General features: G+C 47.5%; 2 protein-coding genes across 8 annotated transcripts in view; both read right to left on the bottom strand.

Moving 5' to 3' along the window:
• Window positions 1-16,182, bottom strand: part of EYA3 (EYA transcriptional coactivator and phosphatase 3) — a 116,113-nt gene extending 99,931 nt beyond the window's left edge. For 3 of the 6 annotated variants that reach the window (XM_059729657.1, XM_006262969.4, XM_006262966.4), the window contains exon 1: window positions 15,964-16,181. The gene's annotated coding sequence lies outside the window, so the exon portion shown is untranslated. Of the gene's footprint in view, window positions 1-15,963 lie in introns of all 6 variants that reach the window. The other 3 variants (XM_006262967.4, XM_019489161.2, XM_006262968.4) reach the window with 3 other exon arrangements.
• Window positions 16,183-19,058: 2,876 nt separating this feature from the next.
• PTAFR (platelet activating factor receptor) overlaps window positions 19,059-26,591 on the bottom strand; it is a 43,612-nt gene continuing 36,079 nt past the window's right edge. For both annotated transcript variants that reach the window (XM_006262971.4, XM_019489173.2), the window contains one exon: window positions 19,059-26,577. In XM_006262971.4, the coding sequence (XP_006263033.1) occupies window positions 25,429-26,517 (1,089 nt within the window). In that variant the 5' untranslated portion in view covers window positions 26,518-26,577 and the 3' untranslated portion in view covers window positions 19,059-25,428. The remainder of the gene's footprint in view (window positions 26,578-26,591) is intronic.

A 26,591-nucleotide genomic window follows, 5' to 3' on the forward strand; every position in this document is an offset into this window, starting at 1 on the left:
GGACCTTTGGCCTCTCCTGGGCCCTGGCCCCACCTCAGGTCAAGAACTCCAGGTTCTGGCAGTCTCTGCCATGGTCTGTTTCACCCTTCAGTCCCTCCTGGGCCCTGGCCCCACACAGGCCAGTTGAAATTCCCAGGGTCAGTAACTCCAGCTGTCAACCCTCCCATCTCCATGGGTCCACCCTCTCAGGACCTGTCACAGACCACTTCTCTCTCTCTCTGGGCTTGGAGCCCTCCACAGGTCTTCCTACACAGCCCCTTCCTTCTCTGGGCTCATCTGGACCCCTCAACAGGCCCCTGTACGCTGCCTCACTCATTGGGTTCACCCAGACCCTCCACTAGGCCTCTCAAGCACTTGGTTCCTCTCCCAGGGCTTGCCTTGCCCTTCACGAGGCCCATCAACTCTCAGCCCCTCTCCTAGGGCTCATCTGGCCTCTCACTAAGCTGCTATGCACTCAGTCCCTCTCTTTCCAGGCTCATCTGGCCTTTCAGCAGGCCCTAGGCACTCAGCCCTTCTCAGAGCTCTGGACCCCAGAAACCTCCTCCATCCTCTTAGTTCCTACCCAAACCTCCAGATGTTTCAGATTTTATTCTTCTTGCTGACATTCAGGAGTGGCAGCCTTCCAGCTGAGTGATATCCCTATACCAGCTCCCAAGATATTTTTGCCAGGCCTACTCTCCGGGTCTGGGCTTAAAAGCCTGTCTAAACCCAGCCCTCCTCCAATCAGGTAACTCTCTTGATCAGGCCTAGCCTCACTTGCCAGCCCCTTGGGTCAGCTGACTGCAATTAGCCCTGATGCCCACATACTGGTGGCTCAGCAGGATAGCTGACCTCTTAAAGTGGCAGGCACATCAAGTGCCCTGCCACAAAAACATACAGGCAATGGAAGAATGGGAAGGTCACCAAAGAAGTGTACCAAGAAATAGCTAGAACCTACAGGGACAAAATCAGGAAGGCAAAGATAAAGAATGAGTTGCACCTGGCAAAGGAGGTTAAGGACAACAAGAGGTTCTAATAAGTTGGCCAGAAAAAAGGACCAAGGAAACTGTGGGTCCTCTGTTAACAAGCCAGGGGAAACCCCTAACCAAAGAAGCAAACAATGCCAAACTACTCAGCAGCTACTTTGCCCCAGCCTTCACAAAAAAAAGTTAAGACACCAGCCAGACACCTAATAAGGATTATCTGGATAAGGAAGGAAGCAAGCTGAGAGAGGAGACAACAAAAAGAGACACAGAACTTTTGTTGGGTTTAAATGAATTTAAGTCAGCAGGGTCAGATGAACTTCATCCCAGCATCCTCAAGCAACTGGCAAAGGAGATCTCGGAGCTCTTGGCATTGACCTTCATGAAGTCATGGGAGACAGGAAAGATTGGGGGTGGTGGCAGTAATCCCTCACAGTTGAGGATGATCACTCCCACAGGTCAGGTAAAGGGTTGTAAATACCATCTACTGATGGCTCAGAAGGCCAATCCTAGAGCTGCAGGCTCTCTGGCAAATGCCACAATTGGTGGTTAAAGAGAGTCACATGTGTGACCATGGATTTCTCAGGCCTGTTTCCTTTCCTTCCGTTTCTGTCATTTTTCTGCCTCCTGGGTGAGACAGTTTCCCTCAAAGTAAGATGTACCTTCTCTCGCAAGGTGTCACCATGTGGCTCTGTCCCAGGCTAGTTTTTCCCAAGTTGTGGTGTCAATGCTACATTTCTTAATGTTCGCCTCAAGGGCGTCCTTGAAATGTTTCCTTTGGATCTGGCATGTCTTTTGTCCTTGGCTGAGTTGGGAGTATGGCAGCTGTTTTGGCAAACATACATTAGCCATGTGAACACAGTGCCCTGTCCACTGCAGCTGATGTTAAATAATCAACGCTTCCATACTGGTGGTAATAGCATCGTTGAAGACACTGGCATTTGTGTGATGATCCTACCACTTTATGCCAAAGATCTTCCGGAAGTAGCACTGCTGATGGCGCTCTGAGCTTTTCAGGTAGTCCCTGTAGATAACCCAAGCTTCACATCCACAGAGAAAAGTTGGGATTACCACAGCCTTATATAGTAGGAGCTTTGTTCAAGTCCTGATGTCGTGATTATTGAACATGATGATTCAGTCTTCTGAAGGCAGAGCTGGCACGCTGGATGCTACACTGGATCTCCTTGTCGATGTTGGCCTTCTTTGAGAGATGGCTGCTAAGGAACACAAAATATACAACATCCTCTGGCTCTTGTCTGTTAATGAGGATCTTTGCTGGGGAGGTTGACTGGCCCGGAGATGGGAGAGATTGAAAAAGTTCCCGTCCATCCTGTACTGAGTGCTGCTGCCATGCGGCAGACTGTCATGAATGAGCATCTTGACGACCACAAGAAAGATGGAAAACAAAAGTGGTGTGATCATGCAGTCCTGCTTGATGCCAGTTCAAATGGAAAAGGGCTCCGTAGCGGAGCCACCGCATAGGATGGAGGCAGCCTTCTGGTCATGACAAAGTCTTAGAACAGTGATAAAATTTCCCTGGGCAGCACAACTTTGGTAAGATCTTCCATAGAGCCTCAGAGTAAACAGAGTTGAAGGCTTTGGTCAAATCAATAAAGGCCATATACAGTTCTTGGCATTTTTCCTGGATCTGCTGGGCTGCAAAAATTATGTCCATGGTACCTCTCAATGGTCCCAAACCGCACTGAGACTTGGGAAAGATTTCCTCAGCAAGAAGCAGCAGTCGGGTCAGCACAATTCAAACAAGGATCTTCCCAGCAATGGAGAGGAGGACAATACCTCGATAGTTTCCACAGTCAGACTTATCTCCCTTTGCTGGAGAACAGGTAAGGTACCAGAGGACTGCGAACAGGCCAACATAGTGCACCTCTTTACAAAAAGGAGGACCCAGGGAACTACAGACTGGTTAGCCTCACCTCAATACTTGGGCAGTAACTGAAGCATATGCTAAGGAAGTTCATTTGCAAGCATCTGGAGGAAGAAAGGCTGATCACAAGCAGCCAGCATGGATGTATGAAAAACAAATCGTGTCAAACAAACTCCATGTCCTTTTTTGACAGAGTAACTACTTGGCTGATAATAGCAATGCTGTGGATATAGTGCATCTGAACTTCAACAAGGCTTTTGACAAGATCCCACATGACTGCCTCATAAACAATTGGGAGAAATGTGTTATATAAAACTATTATAAGGTGGATAGATAAGAGGCTCAATAGCTGCAGGCAAAGGGTAATTATTAACAAGTCCATGTCAGAATGGCAAGAGGCTTTGAGTGGAGTCTCATAGAGGTCTGTCCTGGGCCCAGTACTGCTCAATGTGTTTGGTAACAATTTGGATGCTGGCATAAAAAGCTTCTTGAGCAAGTCTGCAGATGATGAAGTGGGAAAGGACTGCAAACATACTGGAGGATGCGAGCACCATTCAGGTAGATCTCGACAGATTAGAAAGTTGGACTAAAGCTAACAGGATGGAGTTCAATGCAGCCAAATGCAAGGTGCTAACCTTGGGAAGGATAATAATAAAAAAATTTAAAAATTTTTAAAAGGGGTGACACCTGGCTGGATGGCAGCACTATGGAAGTAGTACTTTGAAGTACTGGTAGAACACAGATGCAATATGAGTCTGCAGTGTGATGCAGCTGCACAGAAGGTGAATGTGATTTTGGGGTGCATCAATAGAAGCATTAGGTGCAAGACACGGGAGGTGATACTGTTACCCTACACAGCACTGGTTAGAACTCATCTGGTTTACTGTGTGCAGTTCTAGGCTCCAAATTTTAAAAAAATAAAAAGACATGGAGAACAATCAGACGCCACGCGTATGATCAGAGGGCAAGAGAACAGGCCTTATGAAGAGAGGTTGAGAGCCATGGGACTCTTCAGCCTGGAGAAGTGCAGGCTCAGGGGGTACCTGGTGGCTACTTATAAGTAGGTGTGCATCAGGATCTGGGAGAACATCTGTTCACCAGAGCGCCCCAAGGGAAAACAAGGACCAACAGTCATAAAATCCTCCAAGACTGTTTTACGCTGCACATAAGAAAAAAATTATTTACTGTCTGAGCCCCCAAGACCTGGAATAGACTCCCTCCAGAAGTGGTGCAGGCACCTACTCTTGACTCATTCAAGAAACATTTGGATGCTTATCTTGCTGGGACCCTTTGACCCTAGTTGACTTCCTGCCCCTGGGGCAGGGGGCTGGACTTGATGATCTTCAAGGTCCCTTCCAGCCCTAATGTCTATGAAATCTGTGAAATTAGAGAGGGTGCAGAGGTGAGCAACGAAGATGATAAAAGGCTTGGAACACAAGTCATATGAGGAGAGGCCGAAGGAGCTCGGCATGTTCAGCTTGCAGAAAAGGCACTTAAGAGGCGACATGATAATAGTTTTCAAATACTTGAAGGGCTGCCATGAAGAGGGGAAGCACCTTTTCTCTCTTGCTGCAAAGAATAGGACATGGAACAGTGGCTTCAAGTTGCAACCAAGTAAATTTAGATTGGATGCCTGGAAAAACTTCATCACTGTTAGAATAGTGAGGCAGAGGATCAGACTGCCTAGGAAAGTCATGAACTCTCCATCACAGGAGGTGATCAAGAAAAGGTTGGATAGCGCCTGGTTAGGGATGATCTCGTCATAGCTATGCTTACGTTCTAGTGGGTATTTCCCATGCTTCTGGGCTTTGCTAGTTGCACTTGCCTCCCCCACCCTAGACTTTCTGCTACAGGTGTAGGCCTCCCTCAGAGGCTTTGGGTGTTGCTACAGCCAAGACTGGGGATTTTGACTGGAATGTGCCAATGCTCCTGCTGGAACCAAAGTCATAGGTTCCTGGCTAGAGGGTCTTGTCCCTCTGCTCAGGGTCAGGCCAATCATTGTATTTGGGATCAGGAAGGAATTTTAACCCATGGCCAGATTGGTATGGACTGTGAGGGTTTTTGCCTTCCTCTGTAGCAGGGGCTATGGTCCTCCACCCGGGATGTCTTGAGCAAATATTAACATTTCATAGTAGTAGGACATTGACTGATGTGGTTTCCCTGCTTTAAATGTGACAGGTTAGGATGATAAGCCTGTGTTTTTGTCAGGGTTGAGGGTAGTCTTATGCAGAGTTTAGATGAAGTCTAACCGTGCCATGTCTACCCTTATCCCTCAGTGCCATTGTTTATAGGTTGTTCTGGCATTCGGTTGCTGTATTCCATACAAATAAATAAAATAGAAAAAACTATTCCAGAACTCACAGCAAGAGGTAGGGGGTACTATTTAAAAGAAAGACAAAACTAAAGAATAGAAATGAAAAAGTCTTTCAAACTTTGTGGCAGCCATCAATGACGGCTATGGGTGAGAAGAACGGCATTTACCTCCAGCTGCTGCGAAGAAAGATACTGCTGGCATTCTTATCCATGATAGGCATCTGTTTTATACAGGCTTCTAGCTATGTGGATTGCCCTGGGTATGTGAGGGCAGACCTGACGTGACGAATGTCCCTAGGCTGGGCACTGCAATGCTTCCATGGTCTGTGGCTCCGAGCCCACATCACAAAAGCTGCCCCTTTACTCAGATATCTCCGGATATTTAGGGCCCTTGGCTGTGGGAAAATACCACTAACATGGACTGCTGCTGGACCTCAGAGCTTTAAGGTGTTCTGCCCTGGAGACAAGAGATGGAAGCTATGGCACTGAACTAGGACTCTCAAGACTTCTGGACTCCCCGATCTGCAGTAATAAAACCCCCAAGGAGTCCCTGACTCTAGTTACCTCCTGAGGCTTGATGTTTCTGAAAAAAGTGTGCTTATATTTTCTTTCCACAAGGAATATAAATAGGCTTAACAGAAATCAATTTTGATTTTTTAAATAATTTTGGCAGATACCATTGTTTATTTTTAATGATTTATTTAGATTTTTAACAATTTTAATTTTCAGAATTATGTGAAATTAGTAGTGTGGGGGCAGACAATTTATTGAGAAATGTAACTATTGTAGGACTGCTGCCAGCTGAGCAGCAGAGCTGCCATCAGTCCTGGCTCTGCTTATGGTAGCTCCCTTATTCGCTTTGTCCCTTCCTCGTCCGTTGTTCCCAGTCCCCTGGGGTTTCTGGGAGTTGCAGTCCAAACTACAGTCAGTACGATTCTCCATCAACCATCATTGTTCTTATATCCCCTTCCTATAAATTTTGCTTACTGAAGATGGAAATAGTTTTTCATCTGTCTGTGAGCATAAGGCAAAACCAACGTTTACCAATAAAAATAGAATCCTGCCAAGCCTGAACGTAATGTATTTATTGCTATAACCTGTGTCTCTTTCACCTGCCTCCTTATTGACCACCCTGGTCCCTGATTCATACTGATAGAACTTTATGTTCATGTGGAGCACCATTAACGAAGAGTAGGGCTCCTCACAGACACAGATGTTGCACAAATAACCAATTGCTCAAATGACAAGCGAGACCTAATGAGGGGGATAAGGCAAAATGCCATGTTTATTGATTATAATATTCAAAAGAGCACTCATACATACACACACACTCGCTCTCAATCACTCTGCAGATGTTATAGTTACCAAAATCCATTGTTCACTACTACACTAGGTGGCCAGCCTAGAGAGTACGAGATTAGAACCAGGGCATGCAGATGCATCTGTGCTTCCAGGAAAGTTTTCAGAGCATCTTCCCACCTCTTGCTGCTGAGTCTCTCTCCTTTATAGGGGTTATCAAGTCGGTGTTGGGTAACTGGTCTGTCTTTCCTGATTCTGTGGCTCCTTTGTCTGAAATTTCAGTACTTTTCCATCCTAACAACCAGTTAGGCTCATGCATCATTGTTCTTAGGTGCTGCTCTTCGATCACTCTGTTTACAACGTTGTTCCGTCATTGCTGGTGTGGGCTGTGTCCGGAGTCTTTAGCTTTGAGATGTTGCAGACCTTGCCTTCAATCTCGTCTCTTCTGCTTATCTTTATTCTTTGCCTGGTACATACTGGATTCTTTAGTCACTTCAACATGATTCACCATTTGGTAACTTGCTTCCTGACACGTACCTTATTTCTGCTCTTACCAATCACTCTATACTCATTCATCCAGACATCCAAGTATCATAAAAAAATACAAAAAAAAAGAATACTTGTTGTTGTATTTTTAAATAGCAAAACAAGATATTAAAGTACAATAACAAGCTTAATTTATTATAGCAAACTTAAAATCGTTACGCTGGGATGTGCACAGACCCACTGATATGACTCTGTCCCAAAGGTCCTAACTCTCATAATTGTCCTATTCACTGTAGTACTTAATGAGTAATAAAAATAACCAGTCTTTAACAGTAACCCTGAAACCTATTTGTTTCTGTCCATAAAAGGGAAAGGAGAAACATACGCAAAGATTATTAAAGCAAAGCTTGACACTATCTTGATGCTCCTACACGCATCTCTTGCTGTGTAGAACTGTTGCTTAAATTTTGCACACTAATGAGGCAGGAAGGTTTAAAAAAAAAAAAATCAAATTCACTTTGCACCATTACTGTTTTTTTGTTCACAATTCTCTCAACTGGGAAACTGAAAATTTTGATTTTACTTTCAAATTCTCCTGCTCTAGCCTAACAAGGTAATAAATGAAAAAAAAAATCTATAGATATTAGTCTGAATTTGTTCAAATACTAGTTCAAAGCCAGTTCTGACCTGCCAAAATCTGTTTCACATACACATACTGCATACATTTCTATCAACCCTATTAACAATTCACCTATGTAAATTTAATTAAGTTGAACTCCTTTTTTTACTAAATATTTCCATTAAAGGAAAATATTCCCATCTACTTTATTCCAAGGTTTCCTACCTTTCTTTGGATCCTGACCCAAACCCACTTTGGCATGAATTCAGTACTATCATAATGTGTTTGTGCTGCTCCATGTTCAGAGCAATGGGCTTGGTCTCTGGTTATGCTTAACTATAACTAGAGGTCCGATATCATCAGTCAATATCATATTGGCACCTATAAAAGGAAAATTGACAGGGGTGCACCAACAGAGAATATCTGGGCCGATACCAAACCAATTCTGATATGCAGCTGGGCAGCATGGAGACCAGCATCCAGCTGGTAAGTCTGTTGTGGTAGAGGGGGTGAGAGGGAAGAAGGGGCATGGGGGGCAGGGCAGATGGAGGCCCCTGTGATGAGGGGAGGGAGTGGGGGTTGGGCAGGCAGTGTACAGCCAGGACGGAGCCGCAAGCAGCTCATCCGGGGAGGCGGAGGGAAGGGGTGGTTGCCGCCACTGCACACACCCTGGGAAGGCATGGGGGGGGAGGGCACATGCCTCCGGATCTGCACGAGTGGCAAGGGCAGGCTGCCGTTGTGGGCTGGGACCAGGGTAGCACTGAGCTCTTCCCAGCAGTGGGCTGGGCCAGGCTGTGCTCGGGGCAGGCGGCAGCAGTGATGAGAGGGGACTATGGGGGGAGCTGCAGTCACCCCAAAATTTGCCATAGCCCCCTCCAAGCACTGCCGCTGCCTGCCCCGAGCACAGCCCCAACCCAAACCACCACCATGAACAGCCCAGCGCCACCCCTGGCCTCAGCCCACAGTGGCAGCCTGCCCTCAACCCACGCGCAGATCCGAGGGGCACCCCCCCCCCCCAATTCCCTCCCGGAATGTGCGCAGCAGTGGTAGCTGCCCCGTACACTGCCCTCCCAGCTCCATCCCCTGCTCTATCACAGCCGGGCAGCACCTGCCCCAGCCCTATTCCCTCCCCTCACTACGTAGCGGCCTTGATCTGCCCCTGCCCACACCCCTTCCCTCACAACAGAATTACCAGCTGGACCTGGCTGCACTCCATGCTGCCAGGCTGTGCTCCTAGCCACCTGTGTACTGCGCTATACCTGCACACATGCACAGGGCATTTATAGGTGGCATTATTGGCCACATCAGTCAAAAAAAGCAGACTGCCGATACAGTCAATTTTCCTTATATCAGTGCTGATCCAATATGGCAGGAGTTGTCAACTGGGGGTATGCATACCCCTGGGGGTACTTGAGAAAGCCCTAGGGGGTATACGTGGGCAGGCGGAGACAGAGTGCTGCCGCACAAGTGCCACCCACCTGGCTAGATGCCAGGGAACCTCGTATGTGGTGGCTGCCGCTGCTCCGTGTTAAGCCATGCACCTCTTCCCCACCTCCCCTGAATCCCCGGGGGTATGCTGCTCCACGTCCGGGGGCAGCAATTGGCTTTTTTAGGCTGATGTGGCTGATAATGTCATTGATAAATGCCTCACGCACATGCACAGCCACAGCATGCATGCAGCCAACCCAGCAGCTTGGAAAGCAACATCCGGCTGTTAAGTCTGTTGGGGTAAAGGGACGGGGGGGAGGGAAGAGGCGTGAAGGGACAGAGAGGCTGTTGCAGTGAGGGAGGGAGTGGGGCTGGGGAAGACACTGTCAAGCCGGAGCAGGGTGGGCTATGGGACAGAGCCCCAATCGGCATGTCCACGGGGTGTGGGGAACGGGTGGCTCTTGCCACTGTGCACACCCGTGGGGGCAGCATGGGGGGCACATGCTCCCAGATCTGTGCTCGGGGCAAAGGCAGGCGGGCCGTCGCTGCCAGCTGGGGCAGAGGCAGCTCCAGGCTCTTCCTGGCAGGGGGGTTGGGCCAGGGCTGTGCTTGGGATGGGCAGCAGTGGCGCTGGAAGAAGGAGCTACAGTGAATTCTGGGGTAGCTGTAGCCCCTTCCCTACCCCCCTTCCTGTCAACACTGCTGCCTCCTCCCCCCCCGCCCCCCAACACAGCCCTGGCCCAACCCCACTGCCAGGAAGAGCCCAACACTGCACCCAATCCCAACCTGCAGCAGGCATCCCAGCCTCGCTCTGCGTACAGATCCAGGGAGCACATGCTCCCCCATTCCTCCCCTGCAGGTGCACACAACAAGAGAAGCTGACTCCCTACTCCACCGCCCCCCAGATGAGCAGCTCATGGCTCCGTCCTGAGCCCTGCCTTGGCTGGGTAGTGCCTGCTCCAGCCCCAGCCCCTCCCTTACCACGGGGGCCTCAACCTGCACCCCTCCACACCTCTTCCCCCAAAACAGACTTACCAGTTGGATGCTGCTGTACTTCCATACTAGCAATTGGTATGGCTCATTAATAATTAGCTGAACCAATTAATGAACCAATATGGCTCATTAATAATTGGCTACTGGTATCTGCCAAAGAAATCTGTATTGGTGCACCCCTATAACCTGTCCTTTGGTACATGAAGGCAGGGACTATTCATGCATTATAGGAACACTTCCACAAAATCCGTTAACACACACACTCTCAGATTCACAGGAGTTTATTGCTGGAAGGGACCTGGTGAGATCAAGTCCAGCCCCCTGCTCTGGACAGGAAACACCGCTGGGGTCAAATAACCCCATCAAGGTGTGCGTCCAGTCTCCTTTTGGAAAGCTCCAGGTAGGTGCCTGCACCACCCCTGCTGGGAGTCTATTCCAGAGTCTGGACACACAAACCATGAAGTTTTTCCTTATATCCAGTCTGAAACCTTCTACGAGTTCATGACTGTTGCTCCTTGTTTTCCCCTACGGCGCTTTGGTGAATAGCTGTTTACCTAGCCCCTGATACATTTGTAAGCTTCAACCAAATCCCCCTGAAGTCTTCTCTTTTCTAGGCAGTTCCATATCTGTCAGCCTTCCCTAATATGGCTTGCTCTTCAGGCCTTTAATCATGAATGGCTCTTCTCTGAACTCTCTCAAGCTTCTCCACATCCTTCTTGAAGTGTGACACCCAGAACTGGACGCAGTACTCCAGCTGTGGCCTCACCAGTACCGAGTGGAGCAGAACAACTTCCTTAGTTTTGCTTGATATGCATTGGTTGATGCATGCCAGTGTATTGTTTGTTCTGCTAAATGTAGCATTACACTGGTGGCTCATATTCATTTTATGGTCAGTTATGAGCCCCAGGTCCCTTTTGGATGTGGTGCCAGCTAGCATAGCATCACCAAGTATGTAAATTTGTTGTGGATTTTTCCTCCCCAGATGGAGCACTTTACACCTCTCAGTGTTGAACTGCAACTCGTTCTGGTCCACCCAGTTAACTAACCTGTCTAGGTCCTCCTGGATTATCAGCCTACTCTGGTGCATAGCCACATTTCCCCAGAGCTTAGTGTCATTGGCGAATTTTGCCAGTGTGCCAGATCATTGATGAAGATGTTGAAAAGCATCAGTCCAAGTACTAAACCCTGGGAGACCCCACTGGCTACCTTCCATTAGGGTGACATAGATCCATCTATTAGTACTCTCTGGGTCTGAACCTGCAACCAGTTTCACACCCATCTGACAACTGAATTGTTGAGTCCATAGTCCCCTAGTTTTACCGTGAGAGCTTCATGGGACACCAAGTCAAAAGCTTTCCTAAAATCTAAGTAAATGATGTCAACCTCATCTCCCTTATTCAGGTGGTGAATAACCTGGTCATAGAAGGAGATGAGGTTAGTCATTCATGATCTACTCAGGACAAAACCATGCTGGCTGTTGTTCAGAATTTTGCCTTCTACTAGTTTATCTCATATGGACTCCTTGAGAAATTTTTCAAGGATTTTTCCTGGGATTGAGGTCAGGTTGATTGGCCTGTAGTTCCCTGGGTCCTCTCTCCTGCCCTTCTTGAAGATGGGCACAACATTGGCCCTTTTCCAGTCTTCTTGGAACTCTTCTGAGTGCCGCGAATTCTCAAAGAGGTTCGCCAGTGGTCTTGTGATTACTTCGGCCAGTTCATTCAGCACTCTTGGATGGAGTTCATCTGGTCCTGTTGACTTATATATATCCAGACACTTCAGCTGTTCTTTCACTAGGTCTAATTGACTATTGGTAGGTGATCATTCCTACTGTGACTATTCTGTGTCATATTTGCATTTGGTAGGCTATCACTCTAAGACTGGTGGAATACAGATGTGAAGTACTCATTCAGGAGTTTAGGTTTCTCTTTGGTGTCGGTGATCAGATGTCCAGATGCACTAAGCAGCAGTCCCATGCTTCCACTGGTTTTCCTCCTGTTACCTACATACCTATAGAAGGACTTCTGACTGTCCTTGATTTCGGTCCCTCCCTTTCCTTTTCTAAATTGCCCCCTACAGCTGTGGGCCAATCTTATAATGTTCTCCTTAGGGCCAATTTCTAACTTTCATTCTTGGTAAGCCTCCCTTTTCTTTTTCAGAAGATCTGCAACTTCCCTATAACTCATACAAGCAAAACCCAGTTTGCAAATGAATCACTGTCTCTTTTATATTAGAACCCAATTATCCTGAAATTAGACATTAAAGATGAAAATTTAGAAAGGGGTTAAGAATGATAGTAATTGATTATCCAGGTTTTGGTACAACCAGTACTGCAAAATGCCAGAAGACAGACTGAGGAACTAATGACTAGAGATGCACCAATACACTGGTCCATATTGTATCAGCACAAATAAAAGGAAAATTGACATTATCAGCGATCGGGTTTTTTTTGGCTGACATGACCTATAACGTCGCCGATAAATGCCAAGTGCACGCACACAGCCGCAGCATGCATGTGGCCAGGAGTGCAGCCTAGCAGCTTGGAGACCAACATCTGGCCAGTAAGTCTGTGGGGGGAAGGGGCATGGGGAAGCAAGTAGATCGAGGCCCCCATTGTGAGGGAGTGGGGTGGGGCAGGTTCTGCCCAGCTGGGGCAGGGTAGGGGGTGGAGCTGTGGGCAGCTCTGGCCACTGCGCACACCCATGAGGGAGGCATGGGGGACATGTGTTCCCAGATCCATGCATGGGGGGAGGGCAGGCTGCCCACTGCAGGCTGGGGTTGTGCTGGGCTCTTCCTGGTGAGGGGTGGGGGAGGAGGGGCTGGGCCAGGCAGCAGTGGCACTGGGAGTGGGGACTACTGCAAATTTCAGGGTGGCTGTAAGGAACTGGTGGGCAGGATCCCCTAAGAAGTAAGCTTGAGGGGGGGAAGAATTCCAGGAGAGATGACTGTACTTTAAGGAGCCCCTTTTAAAAGGGCACAGCAACAAGCTATCCTGATGTCACAGAAAATTGGAAAGTGTAGCAGATCAGCCTGGCTGGATAGCAATCTCTTCAAGGAGTCAAAACTCAAAAAGGAATCCTATAAAAGGGGGGGAATGGGTCATATTCCTAGGGAAGGGTATAAGGGTATTGCAAGGGCATAGAAGGAGAAAATTAGCTTAGGTGACTCTTGGAGTGAGTCCAGTTGGAAAGTCTGCAAAGCACCACAAAATGATTAGGTGCCTGGGAAGCAAGACTTATGAGAAAAGGCTGAAAGTGCTAGGGTTACTTAGTCAGAAAAGAGAAGACAGAGGGGGGATTTGATAACACTTCTCAAATACCTGAAGGATGATTATAAAGAAGATGGAAATGGACTTTTCTTTGTGACCACAGGTGATAGGGGTTGAGAGTAATGGCCTCAAACTCCAGCAGAAGAAATTTAGGTTTCAGATTAAGAGGAAGTTACTATGAGGGTGGTCAATCTCTGGAAAAGGCTACCTAGAGAAACTGTGGAATCTCCATCCTCGTTAATTTTCAAAAGCAAGACTGGACAGACACTTTACTGAGATGAGTTACTCAGGAATAATCCTGTATTCAGCAAGGGGCTGGACTAGATAGTCTTGGGAGATAGATAACCACAAAAAAAAACAAAAACCCCAAAATGAGGTGACCTCTCCCTCCAACCACAGTGAACTTCTGGAGGTTGCTGCTGCTGTTTTGCCCTCCGTGCTGCCAGAGCCATTGCAGGAAATGTGGACAGTGAGGGAGAGAGGGACAGGGGATGGGTAGGAGAGCATCCCCCAGCTGCATTCCAAAACACTCTGCTCTGGCAATGCACAACTGAGTCCGGGCAGATGAGCAAGTTTTCTTTACAGAACTATTAATTTTTCTATACAGTTACAGAAGGAAGTCACCGAAAGGAATTAAACCATATGAACGACCATAATGGATTATGCCAGAAGTCTGTCTAGTTTGGCATCCCGTCTTTAACATAAGAAAGATGCAAGAAATCACAAGGTGATGCAAGATAATCTACTTCATAGCAATCTCATTTTAATCCCTGCTAGGTAGAGATCATCATAACCCATAATGCATGAAGCTGCTATTCCTTCAAAAAAGTTAGCATTAATTATTTTAAGTCTGGATAAAGATACCCCATCTCTTTTTCAATCTTGACATGTTCTTGACCTAAACAACAGCCTATAGCAATGAGTTTCACAGGCTACATGCTGTGCAGAAAAGTAATTATTTTAATTAATTTAGAATATGCTGTCCTTCACTTTGAGTGTCTCTTTGCTTTCATATTTTATGACAGGGATAGCAGGTCCTATCTACCTTCACTGGACATGTTCAGAGTTAAAACAGTAAAGCAGCCAAGGTATTTTGCTATAGATTCAGAGGAACACATTCAGGCTTTACTCTGGATTTACACTAAGAACTGTGTCTTCAACTGATCAACTCTAAATAGATGTGCAGTCATAAGGACTGGGGAGCAGAGGCCAAAAGGATGGGAGCCACATCATTCTCTTGTACCCTGTTAGTCACAGAACCTGGAAAACTCTATGCTTGCCCAAAGAGTCACTTAAGCTAAGGATGAACCTCTGACCTTTTCATTATATCCCCTTTTATGATAGAATCATAGAAAATTAGGGTTGGAAGGGACCTCAGCAGGTCATCTAGTCCAACTCCCTGATCAAAGCAGGACCAACCCATAGTAGATCATCCCAGACGAGGTTTTGTCTAACCAGGTCTTAAAAACCTCCAAGGATGGAGATTCCACAACTGGATAACCTGTTCCAGTGTTTTACTACCCTCATGAAAGGGTTCTTCCCAATATCTAACCTAAACTTCTTTGGCTGCAACTTGAGACCATTGCTCCTTGTTCTGTCATCTGCCACCACTGAAAACAGTCCAACTCCATCCTCTTTGGATCCACCCTGCAGGGAGTTGAAAACAGCTATTAAATTCCCCCTCACTCATCTGTTCTCCAGACTAAATAGCCCAGCTCCCTCAGCTGCTCCTCATAAGTCGTGTTCCCCAGCTCCCTCACCATTTTTGTTGCCCTCTGCTGAACTCTCTCCAATTTGCCCACATCCTCTCTTTAGTGTGTGTGGGGGGATCCCAAACCAACCACAGTACTTCAGATGTGGCCTTACCAATGCGAAAGAATCACTTCCCTCAATCTGCTGGCAATGCTCCTGCTAATGCAGCCCAGTGTGGCATTAGCCTTCTTTACAAGAGGGGCACACTGTTGTCTCACATTCAACCTATTGTCCACTGCAACCCCCAGCTCCTTTTCTGCAGAACTGCTGTCCAGCCAGTCAGCCCCCAGCCCGTACCGGTGCATGGGATTCATTGTTCTGTCTTAAGTGCCGCACTTTGCACTTGTCCTTGTTGAACCTCGTGAGATTTCTTTTGGCCAATTCTCCAATTTGTCTAGGTCTCTCAATCCCAACCCCACCCACCAGTGTCTCTGACTCCCCCCAGCTTGGTGTCATCTTCTCCTAAAATAAAGCCAAGTCTTTCAATCTCTGCCAGCCTTTTTGGGACTATTATTACCATCACCACATCCTATCACATTATTTAGGAGGCAGAGTACCTAGGTAACTCCAGCAGAAACCACTCTGTTGATCACTATAACAACGCAGCATTTGGCCTTTTACTCTTCTTCCTGCCTGTGCACACGGACATCATGGCTGCATTTTTCTTAAGACTGTTATACATAAAACTAAGGTGTCCGCTGAGCTGTTGACAGCGACAGGCAGGTACCGTCTACACCGAAAACCCTCGTCGTAGGACTTTCTATTCCGAAATTGGGCAACGCATCACAACAGCTCCAGGCGCCGCTGCCGAAACCGAGCTGCCCCCGGGGTTAGCAAACCAGGCCGGCGTCGAGCCCGTGAACTGCTTGGAGAAGCGGGAGGGGCGGACAAATGTCCCGCCCGGTTCACAGCAGGGCCCGAGGGAGCAGGCGCGGGCGCGCGCGGAGCTGGCGAGAGTTACCTGCGGGCCGGGCCCGGCGGCGGGGTCGTGGCGGGCGGACGGGCGCCCCTCCGCTCTGCGCCGCGAGGAGCCTGCAGGGCCGCGGCCGGCGGAGAGGCCTCTTACCGTGAGGCGGCGGCGCCGGAGCCGGCCCCGGGGGCGGGTCGCGCAGGGGACATGGCGGCGGCGGGCCGGCCCCAAGCGAGCCCGACTCGGAGCCCGGGCGACGCGACCCGGAACCAGAACACGCGCGGTAACGGAAGTGACGTCAGCGAGCCCGGGTTCACCTCCGGCCACGGGAAGGGAGAGGTGTAGAGCTCCTTCCGGTCGGGGCGGGAAGAGGCGGGTGCGCGCGCAGGCTCCCCGTCCCCGCTGCTGCCAGCTGTCATCACCCGGCTTCACCGCTAGATGTCGCAGTAGTCCGTAGGGCAGGGGCCGGTAGAACATGTGTGGCGCCCCGAGCGGCTGCAGGGCGCGGACACGTGTTACGTGTGTAAGGCTGCTCCCGGGCCCCGCGGCGGAGCGAGGGGTGCGTTCAAATCACGGGGGTTGGCCCCAGCCCCGACCCAGAAACCTGCGGAAACCTCACCCTTGCCGGGGGCGCGAAACAAGCAGCGCCTTCCCGCGCAAGCATTTTGGATACGGAGCTGAGTGCAAGAGTTATTAAATGGAAAAGCAAAATAAACCTTATCAAACATCCTAAGGATGAAATAACCCAGCTATTAAACAACGCTTCCAATGATCAAATCTCTCGAATATTAAACTTCTTAGAGTATTTGACTTCCGGAGGTTTTGCCACTTTTAACTGCAAACTCTGCTCCTTGGGGGTTGCAGCCTTGCCCAGGCTGGAGGGGGGAGAGGAGTTTCTTCCTGGGCTGCTGGAGTCCCTGCGGAGATGCTGCCTCGGGGTCGTCACCTCAGGCTGGGGGAGATCACAGCCACGTGGAGTCGCTGCTGCCGCGCTGGGAGAGCTGCTCCGCCACCCCTAGGGATCGCTTATCGGGGTCTCCCCTCAGGATGCGTTGGGGGGGGAATCGCTGAGCGCAGCCCCTCTAGGACTTCCGCTCTGAAGCTTACTAGTGAGACGTTTTCAGGTGTTGTTAACCAGCCGCAGCGGGAATGCCTTTAAAGAGTGACCCCAGTCCGAGTCTCCCTGAGCTATCTTTGCTCCAGTCACAGCCCTGAAGGTTTCTTTCCTTGGCCCTCAGAGGCCCTGCTGCTCCCGTCGTCCTCGCAGTCTCTTCTGCTCCCCCACAGCTGTCATGGAAGCAGAGCGCCCACAGGAGGCCCCGTGACCCACCGTGCACTTGTGCAGTGTGATGGAAACCGGAGAATTTTGTTGTGGAGGGAACGCTGTTGCATGTTGCGCAACGTCAGACAATCCACGGGGCGTTGTGCGATGTCCGATGATCTGAATGGAGATAAAGCTGGTGCAGGAGCTTGCACTGCTAGTGGGGACAGCTGGGCATGTGCTATCTCAGTGCGCCCTCCATAGGGCGCACCGATAGAGATTGTTTGGGCCAGTACTGTTGGCCAATTTTTAAGGAGCCATATGGGCTGATACCGATCCGATATGCAGCTGGGCAGCTTGGAGACCAGTGTAAGGCTAGTAAGTCTGGTGCGGGGTCAGGGGTGGAGGGAGGGGCTGGGGCAGGGTTGCGTGTGTGTGGGGGGAAGATCAAGGCTCCCAGAGTGAGGGAGAAAGCGGGGTGGGGGCTGGGGCAGGTGCTGCTCAGCAGGGGTGGGGCTCAGGATGGAGACATGAGCAAATCATCTGGGAGGTGCGGGGGGGGGGCAGCTCCCACTGCTGCATGCACCCCAGGAGGGCATGGGGGCATGTGCCCCCGGATCTGCACACGGGGCAGGGCAGGCTGCTGTTGGGGCCAGGGCTGCGCCAGGCTATTCTTGGTGGGGGAGCTGGGCCAGGCTGCACTCAGGGCAGGCAGCAGAGGTGCTGGGAGGGGGCAATGAGGGGGCAGCAGCCACCCCAAAATTCTCTGTAGCCCTCCCAGCCACCCACCTCGAGCGCAGCCCCGAACCAGGCCGCCCACCAGGAAGAACCTGGTTCAGCCCTGGCCCCAGCCCCAGCGGCAGTCCGCCCCACCCCACACGCAGATCCAGGGGCATGCACCCCCCATGCCCTCCTGGGGTGTGTAAAGCAGCGGGAACAGCCCCCCTTCCCCCCCCCCCCCAGTCTCCCCAGACAAGCCACTCGCACCCCTGTCCCAAGCCCTTCCCTGCAGCACCTGCCTCAGCCCCAGCCCCACTCTCCCTCACCACAGGTGCCTTCGTCTGCCCCCCACATACCCCTTCCATCCCACCACCCCTTCCCCCACACCAGACTTACCAGCCTGACACTTCTCTCCAAGCCGCCGGGCTACGCTCCTGGCCCCATGCATGATGCGGCTGTGTGCATGCACAGGTCATTTATCGGCCATGTTATTGGCCACATCAGGCAAAAAAAGCCAATTTCCAATACTGTCAATTTTCCCTATATTGGTGCCAATCCAATATGGGACTGATGTATCAGTGCACTTCTAGCCCAATGACAACCCCAAGGACAGCCAAGGACAGAGCAGCATGCTGATTGGCTGTCTGGGGGACTAACCCCTTTTTCCCAGACCCCCACATGCTTAGACTTTCTCTGCAAAGCCATGGTGCTGTCATGGGTGGACCCAGAATTTTGTAAAGGGGGTATGGATGCTGCAGGAATGGCTGCACCCCCATTCCCCACTCCCCCGCCCACCAGGATTGGCAGACTACACTGGAAGAGCAGTAGCTGGGGATTGTATTTAAATTCCTGAAACAAGAACCCCTATATGGCCTCTCCCATTTCCCCCATAACCTGTCCACCTTCCCAGACCCTCTTTCTGAGCCTGGAATGGATCCAAACCAGCCTCATGGTCCTCATTCCAGCAAAGGCTCCAGCTGTGCACTTTCTTATCCTCCAGGACAAGTCATAGCTTACCATTACCTCTGCAGACTGCTTTTGGGGATGGGGAGCAGCGCAATGAAGGATAGTGGAGGAGGTGACAATAATTTTGGGTCTGGTAGTTGTGAAATTTTAATCTCATTAAGTGTGTGACTGCAGTACAATGAGACACAGACCCAGAATATGAGACATGTCAAGATTTTATTTGAAGGGCTAGGTTGCTTCCCAGGTGAATATACAATTCAGATAAATAAGCAAGTGCCACCCATTAGTCAGGTGTGCAGAAAACTGTTCTTTTGCTCTCCGCGGTAGACTGAAGGTGGAGTTAGCAAGAATGGGAAACTTACAAGTGGTACAAGGGACACAGAAAATCCAGAACCTTCACAGTGGGTACACCCTGTAGATATTATGGAGAAAAATAACTGACAGTTATGCGTGTGCCTGGATCTGAGAAACCTCAACAAGGCTATCAAATTCTAACATTTTAAATTGCCAAATAGGGAAGGGATTTTGGCTCAATCTGCAAATACATAATTCAGTGAACCGGATGCCTCCTTAGGTTTTTGGCAGTTGAATCACACAGAGGAAAACTCTAAATTATGTACATCTAGTACTCCCTTTGGAAGGTACAGATTTGTGTGTCTACCTTTTCGCGCTGCTTGTGCTCCATAAAACCATACACATGATTTATGAGTATATTCCTGATGTGGACATCTCTATGGATTATATCAACCAAAGCTCCACCAAAGAAAAACATGATCACAGGCTCGGGGAGGCTGTTGGAAGCTACTAGAGCTGTCAATTTGAAATTGAATAGAGTGAAGTGCATGCTGGGCATCACAGAACTGATTTTTATAGAGGATTTCATCTGTACTGAAGGAGTGAAACCTGACCACACAAGTATTAAAGCCATTGAAATGATACCACATCTCCAGTAAAAGAAAGTGCAGTGGTTTCTTGGAATATTAAATGATGTGGGTAAATTCAGACCTAAATCATTAGCAAAAACAACACCAGCGAGGATACTCCTCAAGAAAGAAAATGAATTAAGCTAGATTAGAACAAGAATAATTATGGCCTGCTTTGAAGAAAAAGCTGATGCAAAAGGCACTATTTAAATTCTATACACCTAGAAAACCTATTAAAAAATTGTTGGTTGTATCCCTCTTAGGTGCTGGTGCACTGATTTTGCAAAAATATACTGACAGTTGGCAACCAATGGCCTTTGCATTTAGTCATTTGCCAAAACAGAAGCCAGATATGCACAGCTTGAGAAGGAGAATATTGTTTATATAATGATACATTATATTATTTGCCTGTGAGAGATTTTACCAATATATTTGTGGACAGACTCTGTATGTGGAAACAGACCACAAACCTCTGATAACATTATTTAACAAGCCACTGAAATGACTGCATTTTGAGGATTCAAAGAATGATGCTCAAGCTGCAAAAGGATGATTCAATTTTTACAGTAAGTAATTTATATTTATTGCTGATGTATTCTCTAGAGCTGTACATCCAGCTATGGAATCAGAAAAGACCTTTGAGACAGAGGTTCAAGCTTATATAAACTTAATTGTCAAGTTACTTCCTTTATCAGATATGAAACTGCAGCAAATAAAAATAGAAACAGAAAAAGACAATTCACTGGGTCACTTGAAAGAAATTACAGTTAAATCTTGGCCAGAGTACAAAAGTGATTACTGTACTGGAATTACAGGTATGAACTTCCAATAGTAGAATGGATACCTTTAAAGACAGTAAGTTTATGGTACCAAGGAGCCTTTGAAAGAAAATGATGCAGCAGCTCTAGGATTGTAACAGAAAGAAATGTAAGGAATTACCCTGAAGGTAGTAGTCTGGTAGAAGGTGGGGAAGAATTACAGCCTTAAGAGAGAGGGACACTAAAGCCTGAGCACAGGGCTTAAAAAGACATAGTTACCTTGGGGAAGGGAAATGTATTTTCTTTTTGTTGTGAGAGCTGAGGCGGCTTGGTTTTGTTCAGTTAACCCGGAGGACCAGGGAGGACTAGCAAAGGGGTGAAGAGGAGGTCCCTGCAGGAGCCAGGATGGGATCCAATATAAAGAAAAAAAGCAACAGAGGGTGGAAGAGTATGGAGGAAAAGGGGACTGAGAAGGCTTAGTGAGCAGTAAAGCCAGAGTGATCCTGGAGAAATGCAAAGCACACCAAGAGAAGCAAGACGGTTGGAGACAGTGGAGCAAGGAGGCCTAACAACTGTTATCCAAACTGAAGGCAAGAGAACAGAAATTGAGAGAGAACCGAGTACCACGTTAACATTCGTGTGAGCTATAAGCATCTTCCCTTCTTAATTAATACCTAATAGGAATTATATTGCGTGGTGGGCACTACAAAGGAGCTGAACCTTGTGGAAGATGAGCTCCAGGGTGGGAAGAAAGACTGGAGTGGTGCCCAACTTGTAACTGCCTTCTGCATTTTGTAGGAGACTATCTAATTATGGAAGGTGCAGAGAAAGCTAAATTATTTATTGCCTCTTTTACTTAAGTTTTCATAAATAAGGTCAGCTATCTGATGATAAGCATAGTTGGCAGTGAAGGTAGGGAAGGAGACAAACCACCTAGGGTAGTGGCAGAGCAAGTCAGGGATTACTTAGACAATATAGATGCTTTCAGTGGTATAAAAATCCCATTTTCCAAATGGAATAGTGAAGGAATTAGTTGAGATAACTTCAGTTATTAGTTGCCTCTAAGAATTTGTGAAGGTTAGGTGAGGTCCCAGATGATTGAAAAAAGGAAAGTTTAGTTTCCATCTTTAAAAGAGAAAGAAGAAGGATCTGGAGAATTAGTCAGCCTGACCTAGATACCTGAAAAGACCATAAAGCCGTTCCTCAAGGATTCTATTGTAAAGCACCTAGAGAAATCACCAAGAGCAAGTCATGACTGACCAACTTTATTTTGTTCTATAATAATGTGACAGGCCAGATGCAGGAAGAATAGTGGATGTAATATACCTTGGTTTGGCAGGGCTTTTGACATGGTCTCCTACAACATTCTCATTAACAAGCTAAGGAAATAGAAACTAGACAAAAGTCCTGTAAGGTGGGTACATAACTGGTTAGATCATCATGATCAATGAGTAGTGATGAATGGCTCAATGTCTAGCTGGGAGGAGGGCTCTTCACTGGATTCAATACTGTTTAACTCTTTGATGGTTTCGATGATAGGCTGGAGTACATGCTTAGCAAATCTGCAGATGGCACCAAATTGGGTCAATTTGCAGAAACACTAGAGGATAGAACTACGATTCAGAATGACCTGGATGGACTGGAGAAATGGTCTGCAGTCAGTCAATTAGAACTCAACAGGACAAGTGCAAAGTCCTGCACTAGGGATGGAATAATTGCATACACAAATATAGACTGGGGTATGATAGACTAGGCCAGGGGTTCTTAACCAGGGGTACATGTACCCTCGGGGGTACTTGGAAAGGGGCTAGGGGGTACATGCAGGAGGGTGGGGACAGAGTGCTACCACCCACCACCCCATGCCACTGCTTCCCAGGAGCAGGGGTGGGGGGTGAGGGCAGCAGCTCCCCTCTGCAGGCTGCACAGGTGTTGTCTGGCTGGACAGACATGGAGGATGGGGGGGGAATGGGACACACACACACACACACAGGGAAGCTTACATGCACCAGCCACTGCTGCCAGCCACTACTCTGCGCCGTTGCTGCCACCGCCACCACCGCATGCAAGCCCCTTCTCCCCTACTTCCTAGAAGGGGTACACTCCTTAAAAAAAGGCTGAAAACCCCTGGACTAGGCTATGATACTGCTGAAAAGGACCCAGGGGTTACAGTAGACCATAAGCGAAATGTGAGTGAACAGTGTGTTCTTGTTGCACAAAAAACCCAACAGCATACTGGGTTGTATTAACAGACTTCATTTTGGAATTCAAAGGAAGTGATTCTTCCGTTCTGATCAGCATTGGTGAGGCCCCACCTTGAGTACTGTGGCAATGTACTGGAGGTTTGGACCTTCTTTCCTCACAACACCTGTTGCTGCACCAGGGCCAAGGTTCATTTCTGAAGAGTCCCTTTAAAGATGGGCTCCATTGTGCTTTTCAACACAGAGGTGAGCCTTGCTGCCTTTTCCAGACCTTCCTAACCCCTGCTGAGTGATGCACTGGCTGGCACTCTATTCAGCACTCACCTGGAACACCGTGCCCAGTTTAGGGCCCCACACTTCAAGAAAGATGTGAACAAATTGGAAAGAGTCCAGGAGAGAGTCACAAAAATGATTAGGGGTCTGGGAAGCAAGACTCATGAGGAAAAGCTAAAGAACTAGGGTTATTCAGTTTGGAGAAGAGCGAAGGGCTTTCCTCTGTAGCAATAGGAGACAGGACTTGGAGCAGTGGCCTCAAACTCCAGCAGAGGAAATCTAGGCTGTAGATTAGGAGGAAGTTACTATGATGGTGGTCAAACTTTGGAATAGGATACCTAGAGAAATTGTGGAATCTCCATCCTTACTAATTTTCAAGAGCAAGATTGGACAGACACTTGACTGTAATGGTTTAGTTGGGGACAATCCTGTCTCCAGCAGGGGCTGGACTGGATGATCTTGTGAGATCTCTTCCATCCCTACTTTCCTATGATCTTATGGACTGTCCTTGGCTCAGCTCATTTATTTCTACTGAGAGGAAAATGCAAGTTCTGTGAGCTAACAGTTAAGAACAAATCTGGAACAAACTCAAAATCTAAAAATCTTAGATGAGTAGGAGATGGTGAGCTTTGTATTATGCAGAATTCTGAGATAATGGGGAGGGGGTGAATTATTAAGCAAATTTTATAGAGAGATGAAGAAACCATATGGCTTAAAAATCAACCAAACTAAAGTAACCATCAGAGACAGAAAAAAAGAAAGAAAGAAGATTCCTCTGTGGCCATTGATTTGGGTTAAGGAACACTGCAGATGGACAAAATATATCTGTCTTTATGTATAAATAAGGGGATTGGATGTATTTTTAAATCTTAAATGTGTTATTTGATAAAGTTGGATTCATTAAATAAATTAAGTTTTAAAAACTGAGGACTTTCACTTCATCTTCCCATTGGAAGTGGCTCTTAACCAATCTTCCTTGTCCCAATGGATCATAGATATGAGAGGATATTCTTCCAGAAGATAAATCTCAGATCCTTGAAGAGTTAAAGTTCATCACTGTTGCTTTGTATCTCAGTTCACATGAACATGGCAGCTTTGGGCATGAGTGTTAAGAACTCAGAATGGTTCACGCTACTAACTGTTAGGTGCTATATTAACTCTAGAAAAAGCATCAACACACTCTTTATTGGTAGCCTTTAGCAGTTCATTACAAAAGTCTAACCTAGAGGAAGTAAAGGCATGCCTTATTTTATTCAGCTTTTTTTACTTACATAAATCAGATACCAGTGGTGACCCTATATTTGGAAACATTTCGAGTCTGCCACACAAACTTATCTGGCAGTCCTCTGGCTGATACTACCAAATCACTATTAATGAGTATAAATATCTTTTCCTATTTTCAATGTGGTAAATAATGTTTTCCTGTTACCAGCTGCAAAGATTTTCCAAAATAGAGAAACCATGAATTCATGTGGCACCTAAACCATGTTCCCCACCCTGTTCTACTTCCTTTGCTAGGGGGAATTTCACTATTAAGCAATCCAGGGTTAGCCTATGAGACTGAAGTGTCCCATGATTTGCAACAGTCTGCCACCTACAGAAGAGCCAGCTCTCTGTGGGCCCATACAGAATATAGCCATATTCTTTGGGGCAGGAGCACTTTTGCCCTTGACTCAGTGCTTGAGCTTACACCTCAAGCTGTATCCAGCAGTTCTGCCTTAAAGTTCCAAGTTTCACTCATCTCATAGCATCTTGAGGAACACCCGAGTCTCAGTCCCTGGTTCCAAATTATTCCCCACTCAGCCCTTTTTAACCTGGTGCACTATGAAAAGGACAGTTAGGTATTGCCAGTTTAAGGTGCTGGATGGAGTTAAAGTTTACACTCAGTCTACAATACCAGAGATATGCAAGCACCTTAGAGGAATGCAGCAGCTGCTTAACAGCACATAGCAACATTACCCGTTTGAGTAGCAAGACATACAAAAAGCACCAGTAGTGAAAAATCACATGAATTTTAAGGGGTCTGTTCAGTCATTGATCTGTCTTTCAGATACTCAAGTATTATGTTCCATGGCAGGGGCAAGCTGAGTTGCCCCATGGTGTTGGCATCTCATTATGCTCATACCTACACAGATGAGTCCAGTCTGTGGTGCCAGAACTTGAGATGGGTTAATGGGTATTTCCAGAGATGCTCAGATTTCTGGAGCTCCCTAGAGAAAAAAGTCAATGACATTTTTCCTCAAAGACAAACAAAGTGGTTGAGCCGCACTTAGTTACCTATGAAACTCCTGCTCATAGCAGAAGGTGCTTCTACCAGCCCCCAGTGCATTTCAGTTCTTTTTTTTTTTTTTTTTTTAGGGAGAGAGGTAGCTGCTGATCTCAGTAATTCCGCTAGCTCGGTCAACAGTAGGATCCCATTAGTTTCTGATAGTTGCACCAGGGATGTGCGTGAGGGGTATCGTGCCCTCAATCACAATTTCAGTGGTTTGTTTGGAACACTTGCGACTTCCTTTCATGCTTTTAAAATTCTCTGAAAGGTGTTTCCGGAACTTCTTGGTAAGAAAGCAGTAAATTATGGGGTCCAGCACACAGTTGGTACTCAGCAGACACAGAGTCACCTGATGGGCATCATTGAGCCGCTGGCGGAGTAGACAGTTTTCCTTCTGCCACACTTCTAGGACTGTCAAGGTCCAAGGGAGATGGATAAGATGGTGAGGTACAAAGCATATGACAAACACAGCCAGGACTGTGCACACCATCCAAAATGCCCTCTGCTTAACATGGACACTCCGTCGAGGCTGTGCCGATTTGGAAAGCAGTGTCCTGATAATGGTCCCATTAAACCCCAGAATAACCAGGAAAATGATATAGAATATAATGCATATTATCATGTGGATGGCAAGGATGGACATGTTGTCTCCAGTGCTGTCATAGCGCTCAAAACACCGTGTGACATTGCTAGAGCCAATTTTCTCTTCTGTAACGCCAGAGCCAAAAAGGTAGTACAAAGTGCTGCCTGCTATCACAATCCAGATAGCTGCTGAGATGTAGATACCCTTTCTTCGGGTGCTGGATTGAACAGCTTTGATTGGCTTGGTCACTGCCTGATATCGGTTGTATGTGATGACTGTCAAGAAGGCTACAGAGCAGTACGTATTAACAAAAAATAACCAGCCTGCCACATTGCACAGAAATCCCGGCATGATCCAGTCCCCTCGGTTATAATAGTAAATGATCCACAGGGGCAGTGTGACCAAGAAGAGCAGGTCAGCTACTGTCAGGTTTACCATGATTATCTTGATTTCATTGAGTTTCCTTGCAGGGTAAACACGGCTGAAAATCCACAGCACATAGCAGTTGGCAATGAAGCCCAGAATGAAGATAACACTGTAGAAGATGGTAAAAAGAGTGTATCGGAACTCTGAGTCTATCTGGCATGAGGTGTTATAGGTCATGATTGTGGTAGCATCAGATAAGAGAGCAACAGGTTCATCTTTTGAGAACATTATACCACCAAATTGAGTCCTCCAGTGCAGAATTTCCTGTGCTCTACTTTTCTTCTTAGTCTACAAACATAAAA

Source organism: Alligator mississippiensis, chromosome 6 (assembly GCF_030867095.1).
Source record: "Alligator mississippiensis isolate rAllMis1 chromosome 6, rAllMis1, whole genome shotgun sequence".
Classification (NCBI taxonomy): domain Eukaryota; kingdom Metazoa; phylum Chordata; order Crocodylia; family Alligatoridae; genus Alligator; species Alligator mississippiensis.